The sequence below is a fragment of the Leptidea sinapis genome, chromosome 24 (assembly GCF_905404315.1).
Source record: "Leptidea sinapis chromosome 24, ilLepSina1.1, whole genome shotgun sequence".
Classification (NCBI taxonomy): Eukaryota; Metazoa; Arthropoda; class Insecta; order Lepidoptera; family Pieridae; genus Leptidea; species Leptidea sinapis.
This window is the reverse complement of record NC_066288.1, coordinates 4395368-4406728: the sequence shown is the minus strand read 5'-3', so window position 1 is coordinate 4406728 and position 11361 is coordinate 4395368. Positions and strand designations below refer to the sequence as shown.

Genomic DNA, 11361 nt, shown 5'->3' with positions numbered 1-11361 from the left:
AGTGACTTGATATTGGTGTGTCATTAAAAAAAACACAATGTGAATTTTACTTGCTCCTACAATTACCATTATAATGAATATTAAATCTGGATAATTTGTAATGAAATTCTTAATTGATATCAAACAATAATATTTATTTTTGATAACTCTTAATGAAAATTATAATACATTAAATTACGCGTATAACAGTTTATCACAGACACCAACAATGTGTTATATTCTAACTACTTTGTTTGAGTTTTTCAATTCTATCATGCAGAGTTTGTTTCCATTGATCTTCAGAGATACTTTGGGCCCATTCAGGTATAGATGTTTGGGGCAACTGAAAGTTTGCCATTGCTGAAATTACCTAAAAAAAAATATATTATCACATAGCATAAATATTGATGCAATTTGTTTATATAAATCTACATTATGGCTTATATTATTATAAAAGAACATACCATGCCTTAAACATTGCATTAAGTAAATAATATAATATAATGGCTTGCACATTTCTTGTATCTGACAGCTTCAAGTTTTCTTGAGATCAGTGTTCATTATTTCAGTTAGCATATATTTTATGTTCATCTAGATTTTTAAGTAAGGTAGGAAAATGAGTCATGTTAAAAGTTTTTAAATGAAAAATTAAAATATCTATAATAATTTTCTATACTCATACTATTCTTCAAGATAACCTACCTTAGTGTCAGATGGTATGGTTATGGTTTTGTAAAATAGATGTACAATAAGATAAGTACATATTTATAACAGAAAAATGAATATAATATATAACCTAATATTACAAAATCATGACCAGATATGAATTTAGATATACAGATATGAATTTTACTTTATACTGGCTGGGTGATACACACTACTATACAGTTTTTTAATGTTACCTGTAAAGCAGTTTCATTATCCATTTGAATAGAATTACTGGGTCTTGGAGCATTCCAAACCTCTCTAGCTAATACGTTCTCGATGGGTTCTATTGGTAGAACATTACTTCTGGGTTCTTGAACTGATTCTCCATCCTGAATTTAAAAAAATAAGAAAGTATTATGTTAAATGGTTGGATCTACCTATATATACAGTTTTCAAATAACAACTCTTTAGAAGTTGTACATGTATTTACACTTGTTTCGCTTTCATCGCTTCCGTGGTGTGAAACAATAGTTTCGGGTCCTTGAGGTAAGGGTTCGTATCCGAAATGTTCATTTTGATCATCGTCGCTATCGTCCTGGTTTCCGTTGGTTGCTAAATCATATTTCGGTGGAGGTGTTATATCTCGAGGAGAATTTTCTGTTGGCTCTGGACCTTCGCAAACCATTTCTTATTTCGTTAGTGAAAGTAAATACGTGATTAAAAGTAGTATTTTTAATTGTTAACTTATCCTCTTTTTCCTATATTTATTTATTTACAAATTTTTTGTCCGACGTCCGTGAACAAAGAGAATTTAGACACTACGTAGTACGTACCAAAGAGAATTTAAAGTAAGAGTAAAAGTGTTCTGTGATGTGTCATCCAAGATAGGTTTGTAACTACATACATTTGAAGAGGGTGGCTATTTCCTAGTCCTAAAAGATTCCTAGTAACACCGCGTCCAGAATTGGACTATTGTGTTCAACTACATACATAGTTATAGGTGAGATGTGCTTGAGTCGTGAGGAGGCGAGAGCGGGTCGCGGCGGAAGGACACCGATTCCAAAAATAACAATAATCGTAACTAGAATTAGATTGTATAAAAATACGCAAACATTTTTATACTTTTTAGTGCATATCCTTTCCGGATCGGCGCGCTCCGCCGCTCGATGTACACCTTAGATCGGCAAGCGGTCGGCGCTCGCGCAGCGTTTTCCCCGTGCGTATTATTTTACGTGTAGTAATAAAATGCTTATAACTATGGTGATTTGAATGACTGTCACTGAAAGCTATTGAAACAAGCTATAAGACCATGTACAAATTATTCATTTTGTACTTTTATTTTATTTCACACAGACTTTTCTTTCCACAATAAGTGTAAAAATATGTATATTTTAGAATAAATGATGATAGAATGAATGATGATAATTATTATTGAATAATAATTACTTGTTTTATTTACTAACTTTTATGTTTTTGTTATAAACATTATATGTTCTTTATAAAATAAAATCAAAATATACATGCCTTTATAGTAATATTTTGATATATTCATGCAGAAACAACCCCACGAAAATGATGATCAACAGAAATTGCTCGCGTTAGGAGCCGTTCTTCAAAATGATTTTATGAATAGATATTTAGCTTCTAGACTTTTATTTATATACTATTCGGTAGGAAATGTAATCTAGATTTTTTTCTAATAATAGTAGATCAGATTATTTATAAAATCCTATACTGTTTGAAGCAAAAACTAGACTGAGGTAGGAAATTCATTATAAAATCCAAAGATTTTAATCCTGTACATTTTGTCATGATAATCTATGTTTTCTGTTCATTCAGAACATTATCAAAATGGCAATGAAATGACCTATTCAGCGATATATAAAACATGTACACCATAAAACAAAAACTATTGAGAAAAGCTGAATGAAAGTGGCTTGCGTGGACGCAAAATCGTTACACACACACACATGCTTACGTGTATTTACACGGCCCTATACGGGTGCTCTAACCTCGCGCCTCTTGAGAATTCTGAATTTCTTTGCATAAGACTTGCTTACTGTCCAGACTGAGTGGTATGACCTAGTGTCATGTTTATTATCAATTATTATATCTATAAATTTTATATGAACATGGGCGGGCTGTCTAAACGGGAGAATTAATTAGAAACAAGTCTAACAATATTTCTAGAGCTTTATTATAATATGACTAATAGACTTACAACAATGAAATAATAATATTTATAGAAATTTATAACCAGTAAGTACAAATATTTTAAAAATTTATATAAAAGAAAAATTTCTAGAACTTTATTGTATGTCGAATAAATAATCAGCAAGGCGTCTATAGTGACATCAGCCCATTGCCCCAAATACTTGGGAACAGTGGGACGATTGCTATATTGTTCAATATTTAGCCTTGCGTATTTATTTGTCTCTGACGCTATGAGACCCATAACGTCCACGTCCCAAATCCTCAAAAATATCTCTGTAGGGTCATTAGAAATAAATGCTGGCACAGGTTGACGTAAGTAAGTTTCTTGTTGGCCGGTAAAACTATTGAAGTCTTCTGCCCTGCCCACTGAAATACTTCACCTACGTCAACAGGTTCATGCCCCCCAACACATTCAAATCCTCTGGCACTACCACCGACTCATCCATCACACATTCGTCTGGAATAAAATCATCCACATCAAATTCATGCTCTATTTCAAGACCTTCCGTTCTAGCAATTACTTCGTGACGCAAGCGGTGGGTTATTGCCCTCGTCGGCATTTGAGTTGCCTCCTCAGTGTCCTCGTCGGACTGGTCTGCATCCGACTCGCCTTCGCTGCCCGAATCTGCTAGTAGCAGGACAATATCATCGTCCTGCAGCAGCGAACGACGAGCCTCCAAAATGCGCCGGCCCTGAGCCGTTGAGGGCGAACTAGCCGCCACTCCAGATGTCTAAAACAAAAAAAAAGTTAGAAACCATGATGATGAGAGTCGAGAACGATAAAGATGTAAGAGATATTATAAAACAGAGACTATACAAGTAATCAAAGTAAAAAAGAGAAGAAGTGTCTAGAAACAAAAATTACGTTTACTGCACGGGCCCCTAATATTTATTTTATACTGTTTTTTTAGGTATTTGTTATTATAGCGGCAATAGAAACACATCATCTGTGAAAATTTCAGCTATCTTACTATCACGGATCATATGACACAGCCTCGTGACAGACGGACAGTGGAGTCGTAGTAATAGCGCCCCGTTTTACCCTTTGGGTACGGAACCCTAAAAATCAAAGTAAAAAAGAGAAGAAGTGTCTAGAAACAAAAATTACGTTTACTGCACGGGCCCCTAATATTTATTTTATACTTTTTTTTTAGTATTTGTTGTTATAGCGGCAATAAAAACACATCATCTGTGAAAATTTCAGGTATCTTAGTATCACGGATCATATGACATAGCCTGATGACAGACGGACAGCGGAGTAGTCGTAGTAATAGCGCCCCGTTTTACCCTTTGGGTACGGAACCCTAAAAATCAAAGTAAAAAAAAGAAGTGTCTAGAAACAAAAATTAGGTTTACTGCACGGGCCCCTAATATTTATTTTATACTGTTTTTTAGTATTTGTTGTTATAGCGGCAATAGAAACACATCATCTGTGAAAATTTCAGCTATCTTAGTGATAGTATCACGGATCATATGACACAGCCTGGTGACAGACGGACAGCGGAGTCGTAGTAATAGCGCCCCGTTTTACTATTTGGGTACGGAACCCTAAAAATCAAAGTAAAAAAGAGAAGAACTGCTAAGAAACTTATTGCCAGTGTTCAATAAATATTTACTGCCTTATCATTTCACAGATTCTACCAAATACAATGAATGGAAAGTGATACAACAAATAAGTTGTGTTTATTGAGATAAATAACTACAAAATGTATAGGGTAGGTATTATTGGTCTATCAAGGGATTTGAAGTGGCCAGTGCTTGCGACGGTGCAAGGTCGAACTTGTCGAGAGCAATTATAGCTGTCGACAAGCCATTGATCGTTGATACCGATAAGGCGATTTGAATACTCACTAGCACAGCTAAAATTACACAATGTTTATTTTTTATTACTAAAATATTATAGTAATAAAAAATCAGTAGACAAAGGAAACGATACTTCAGTCTCCATCTTTAGCCGTTACAAAATTTGAGTAGAGGCATTTTCAACAAATACTATGTATTAGACTATTATAATTATTGATATGTATTGCAAATATACTCTATTAGTATTATAAAAATAGCAACATACTGATTATTAGGTAATAACTCCTCAAAGAACAATATTCATGCACACTCTTGATAACGTCCGCTCGCTGAGCCGCTTGCGAAAAAGTGAACACAAAAATGCTATGTCCATAAAGCCGGCTGTACACATGGGGCCAAGGTGTTGGGCCAATGTGTTGGGCAAAAATGATGGAAACCAAGATTCCTGTTCACACATTGGCTTACTGATCATTCTGCATTGGCGCTTCAAAGATGGACCTAGAAGTTCTTGCAGCCGCGGCAATTTATTTATACAGTGCGTTTAATTATTACGTACAAGTGCACCAAAGTAGAGTGACTAAAAAGAAATAGCGCAAAAGAAGGTGGTGGATGGTGACTATTCATCGGAATAGAACGAGGTACATATATGTGTTATTAGTTATTATTGATATACAGGCTGATAATAATTTTGCAAAAAGTTAGAAGGTCAGTGTCACATTTACAATAGGTAACTTTCTCTATGGAGTCCATGTATGTAGCACATAGAAAAATTAAACAAAATTAAAAAAAAACCCGCGACGGTAAAAATGTCATCGAAAAAGAATAAAATCTCGATTATGTATTATGGTAAAATTGTTATCGCTACATCTAAGTTAAGTCGGGGGTTTTGAGTTATTTTATTCTTTTTCGATGAGATTTTTACCGTCGTGGGTAAAAATAGACTCGATTAGCTGATTGGATTTGTATGGAAAAACGTAATATTTTTTTGAGATGTCGACATTGATTCCATAAAGAAACTTGTTATGAATGAGACACCGACTGACTTCCTAAAATTTTGCTATGGGGCAGTTAATTATCACTGTATAATTATATGCAACTAATTAATACTATGTCCATACTAACTTTGTTAATATTTCTTTGTTTTTAGAGAGACTATGAATCAACAGCTTGCCGAACTTCTTGCAGAACCATCTGGGGAGTTCGGTAATTTGTTCGAATGTCATGCACTGATTTTGAATACCTGCTACAAAAAATTTCTCCGATGGTTTCTAAGCAAGATACTACTTGGAGGGAAGCTGTACCAACAAAAATACGACTTGCATTGACATTGAGATTTTTAGCTACTGGAGATGACTACAGAAGCTTACACTACCTATTTAAAATATCAAGTTCACTTATCTCACGCATAATAATCTATGCAAGATATGATTAAAGTAAGTAAAACTTCATGTTATTAATGTATTATTTATTAATGTTTATAAGAAAGAGTTACAAAATAGTTCTAGAGTTTCAAAATACAACAGTCTTTATTTTACCATGTAGAGATCAATTACTTGAATCATCATGAAATGATGTTTAGCATCACATGAACTTTTCATTTGTGTGTTTTATGCGTCTTCATATGCCTGATATATTATGTTTTGAGTCTCTAAAGACTGAGACTGGTCGTACGTTCTATCAGATAATTCTGGTAAATGAAGTTCAACAGGTAGTTCTGGAGATGCTGTTTGTAGCCTTTGAGCAGATGAAGACTGCATTAGTTGTGATTGTGAATATATTTATCATTAGACAATATCCGAATACGTTGAGTTTGGGGTTCATTAAAAACATACTGCGGTGAATGGGATGGGTTATGCGGAGATTGATTGGGAATAGTGACGTAAGTTGGAAGGATGGACTGTGCTGAGTTGGGTCGGTAGTGTGGTGAAAGAGTTGAGCGAGACCAGTTTGAGTGACAAGAACTTTGTGAGGAGGATGAACGATTCATATTAGTGGAATCAGTAATAGTATTTTGCCTACCTCGACGTCTTTTTATCAACATGCTATCAATCTCTAACATAATTTCTTCTCTTTCATATTCTGGAAATTTTCTTAATTTTGTGGCAAGAAGTTTAGCATATACATCACAATCATCATCATGTCTTGCAGTTTTATTATCAAGCACTCTGTTTAATGTGCCAAAAGTATTTGCCACCTCCTTGCTGGCCTCTGATAACTCTGGTGGATTTTTCGAACGGCGCTTTTGAGTTGGGAGAGCAGTAACTTTTGATTTAGTACTCGTATTCCCATCTTGAGATGTGTCACTTTCAATAACGGGACGATTGAAGTCGGTTTCTGCCTCTGTTTCGTAGTCACGTGTCAATGACGAATCCTGTAGTAAAAAAGTGATATCAGTTTATTTTTTATTTATTTCAGATGCCTGAATCTGCGAGCGAATGGATGTCCGTTTCAGAAGGATTCAGCTTCCCGCATTGTTTGGGCGCTATAGATGGGAAGCATATCAATATACAATCACCTTTACACTCGGGAACTGAATACTTTAACTATAAAGGCCACTTTAGCATTGTTTTACTAGCACTAGTAGATAGTAATTATTGTTTTTTGTTTGCCGATGTAGCTTCTCAAGGAGGGATTAGTAATGGAGGAGTTTTCAATCAAAGTATCTTATATCAAAAACTATCGTCTAACAGTATGAATTTACCCTGTCCTATTCCACTTCCTAATAGTGACATAGTCATGCCTTACGTATTTTTAGGCGATGGTGCATTTGCTCTCAGTACCTATTTAATGAAACCGTTTCCCGGTCATCACGCACTAGGTTCCCCAGAAAGAGTATTCAATCAAGAATTATCCCGTTCTCGAGTAAAAGTAGAAAATACTTTCGGAATACTAACCGCCAGGTTCAGGATCTTTAAAAAAAATATACCCTTGGAACCTACCAAAGCTTCTATTGTTACAATGACATGTCTATATCTACATAATTTTTTGAGAAAAAGTACTTCTTCACAGAATATTTATTCACCTCCTGGTTCATTCGATATTTATCAAAATGAAGATCTAGTGCGGCCAGGTTCATGGAGAAATAATGGAGATAGTTAGTTTTTACCATTATTAAGTGTACCGCGTAGACCGCCGCATACTGCGACACAAATAAGATTGGATTTTATGAATTACTTTTTTAGAAATAGAGACCACTAAGATTTTGTGAAATTAAAATATTGTTTACCTATATTGTTTACCTATAATCTTTTCCTCAGTGCTAATCACACTGGAGCATACATAGACATCCTTTAAAAAAGCTTCGAGAGGCTCGTAATACGGCCAAATAGGATCATATCGTTCATCTTCACCCATTCCTGATTTTATTGATTGAGTTTTCTTTTTGTGATGCATTCTGAATGTTGTCATTAATGACTCTTTTTTCTTTTTCAACTCATTACAGGTGTATTAATTTTATCCGCTATGCGAATCCACGCATCATTAACCTGAAATATAAAATAGTTCATTATGAATAATAGAAATTGTTTAAATAACCTGCCCCTGGGGCCCTTCCAGAAGCGAGTCGATATACAAATACAAGAAATTGCCTACAAAAAAACAGGCTTTATAATTGTATCCTCTGGAAGAGCCTTCAGTTCGCAATAAGTAAAATCATTTAGAAATAATTCAGCCGCTATTGACAAGTTGTAAGTTAACCATACAACTTTTACATATACCTACATTATAGAAAAAGTATAAAACATTTTTGGAAACACCACAACAAGCAGATTACATTGTACACAATACAATGTCAAACAAATAGTAGGTAACTGGTAATGGATTTTTTTTAATAAAAAATGTGTGTAAAAACTTACTTTGGTTTTATTTTTATGTAGTTCATGCCGTGGATTCCAAATTATTCCTTCATGTCGATACAATTAGACCAACTAGACCAATTAAGCCAACATACCGCCAAGTAGCTCTCTACACGTTGGCCCAACACCATGGCCCCATGTGTACAGCCGGCTTTAAGCTATGACGTCGAATATCGGTGGCCTTGAATCGTAACGGATCGAAATGTGTATGGGACTTCACTCGTTCATAACTGCGTAGGCAAATAAAAAACCATCTTGTACACCTAATAAGGGTGAAAACTAGGTGAGATAAAGGAGTGCCTCGGGGCACAGCCGCTCTCATTGTTTTTTGAATTACCAGTGCCCGCGGGCTTTCCGATGCGGAAAGGTTAATATGTATTCTGTCATAATTTCAGATTCAGGACCCACGCCTACGACTTCAAAAAAAAAAATATTTTAACAAAAAAACAACCGACTTCAAAAACACTATTCGAAAACAATAGATACCTATATTAACAGAAATTAGATAGCCATACTTTTTAGGCTTTAAATATTTTTTGCACTTCATGTACAATATAATATAATAAAACGATTTCAATGATTAATAGACTAAGGTAATAAAACCTTTGCGATACAACTAAGATTGTGTTATATATTTTGTATATGCTCTAGTCATTGTTGTGTGCTCGTGGAGTGGAGATATTAGTGTCATTATTCTAAGCGTAGAGTACTTAATGTTCTGTGATCGTGTGTCAAATTTAGATTTTTTAACCGGAATTCTAAAGTAAATCAAAATATAATTTACGCGGAATATTATTCAGTCTAAATTTTGAACATTTATGCTATCATTTTTATTGATCAGTTTCTTTTGTGCAATTATGGCTTGGAGAAGCCATGGAGTTAACAATGCGGATATGATTCGTAATCTTCGTGGTAAGCAATACTATGTACCTACCTATGTTCATTCATAATATTATTGATAAAAGGTATTTATTTTCTTAAAATTGATTCCTTCTTTTAGACTTATTTTTAATCTCACTTGGATAACTACTCGAACTTCAGAACAAATGGCTCTCTGATAGAGAAGAAGCGGCGCAAGCAACTCCCAGCATTATTTATTGCGCTCTTTTTAACAAAATATACAATATTTATAAAAATAATCTAGACCCAAGCTGTCCGATCACTTAGATATTCAGCTGTGGTAGCACTTACGACAGTATTTTTTTTTAAATTAATATAATGCCTGAATGCCATTTACCCATAAAGGTATTATGTATCTTATGAAGCCTACCTTACAAGCAATCCCCTATTTCTAGTGTTATATGAAAATCATTATTTAGAGCAAAAAAGTGTCAATTTTTGTAAACTTATTATATTAAATTTTCATAAATGAACAGTCATAATATTTATTTCTTTAATTTTTTCTTGAGTGATGGTCTATAACCAAGCTGATATATAGACAAACAGCTATCTTTTGCAGTGCAAACACTTTATCAATGATAGCATCATGACAGTATTTTGCCACAGCAATCACAATGCTGTAAAAATAACTGATGTACACTGATCTAGTTGTAGCAACAGTTGTTTACTCTCTAATGTATTTATCTGTGTTATCTTGTAATTCGTGGAACTACTATTTAAATAAATTAATTAACATGTTATGGAAATACCTACATATTTATTAAATATTATGATTTAACACTAAAGTTAAGTAAATAAGTTTTTTAGATTTAGGGGCATAAGTAATTTTATACTTTGGAGTGCTGATCTGTCAACTACTCAGAATTAATTTAATTAATAATTGATTAATTATTTGTTTCAGGGGATTAACCTTCTTGTTAGTTTTGGCCACTTTATAACCACAGTTATAGATTTAAGAATGAAATTAACTTTTTTTTTGTATTTGTAACATGATTAATATCTTAACTAATTTATAAATATTTTATATTTCTCTACTAGCTAATGGAATAATCAAAACGGACGCAGTTGCAAATGCGATGCTTGCTGTTGACAGAAAGAATTACTGTCCTTATACACCATATCAGGATGCACCACAATCTATTGGATACTCAGTTACAATAAGTGCCCCACATATGGTATATGTCAAACATTTATTTATTAAATTATAATACAACAAGTACCTATATATACATGTCGGAGGAAGCTATGAGTCGGGTTGATTGTTGTTTCCATGGAAACAGGAAAGTTAGGAATATTGTAATTTGCGTAACAACCAATCAGAGCAGAGCATGAGCCTCGAGCAGGGTCAAGGCGCCATGTTGACTTGGGCGAGGTCGAAATTTTGAGGAGACATTCAAGGAATAGCAACTGATCGAGTTGCATCGTTGAAAGTGTATTCGTCGGTTAGAGTAAGAAGGGTGCCCTGAATCCGCTGCTCAGTCTTAATTGTTAATTATTGTGAAGTGACAAAATATTGTTTAAATTAAAATAGTGTAAAACTGTGATCATCATGTTTTGTGCTTGCATTTTACCCTGATGACGCCCACTAAGTCCGCAACCACAAATGACGGTGTCAACAAGAATAATGCTTCTCCGACAGGTATATAACAGTAGAACCTCAAAAGGATGAGTTGCATTCCATTCGAGCCCAAAACCTTTATCACTCAACATCTAAAACTCTCTTATTTATAAATCTCAAAAAATTTATTACTCACTGGTGTTATACACACCTGTGCTACCAGTCATTAGACCAATTATCTTCTACGGAGTGATAGCTAGGTAGCCCAGGACAGAGTTTGCCACCATAAAAACCTGACTTGTACAGCTATAATGTTGGCCCTAGAAACCATCTCGGAGTTAAAATTCTTGACGTACACACTGTAGTAAACATGAGGCAACTATGTAGGTTCTTCACCTGAAGTAG

General features: G+C 34.3%; 2 protein-coding genes across 3 annotated transcripts in view; one reads left to right on the top strand and one right to left on the bottom strand.

Annotated features, from left to right (window-relative positions):
• Positions 1–113: 113 nt before the first annotated feature.
• Positions 114–1448, bottom strand: LOC126971700 (male-enhanced antigen 1). The gene is made up of 3 exons (XM_050818098.1): positions 1118–1448; positions 882–1016; positions 114–349 (listed from the first exon to the last, which is right to left on the bottom strand). Exons 1-3 carry the CDS (start codon positions 1310–1312, stop codon positions 221–223), a joined length of 459 nt encoding a protein of 152 aa, XP_050674055.1. The 5' UTR covers positions 1313–1448; the 3' UTR covers positions 114–220.
• Positions 1449–9179: 7731 nt separating this feature from the next.
• The window catches only part of LOC126971686 (protein-L-isoaspartate(D-aspartate) O-methyltransferase), a 7486-nt gene continuing 5304 nt past the window's right edge, over positions 9180–11361 (top strand). For both annotated transcript variants that reach the window (XM_050818079.1, XM_050818078.1), the window contains exons 1-2: positions 9180–9410; positions 10437–10573. In XM_050818079.1, the coding sequence (XP_050674036.1) occupies positions 9317–9410; positions 10437–10573 (231 nt within the window). In that variant the 5' untranslated portion in view covers positions 9180–9316. The remainder of the gene's footprint in view (positions 9411–10436; positions 10574–11361) is intronic.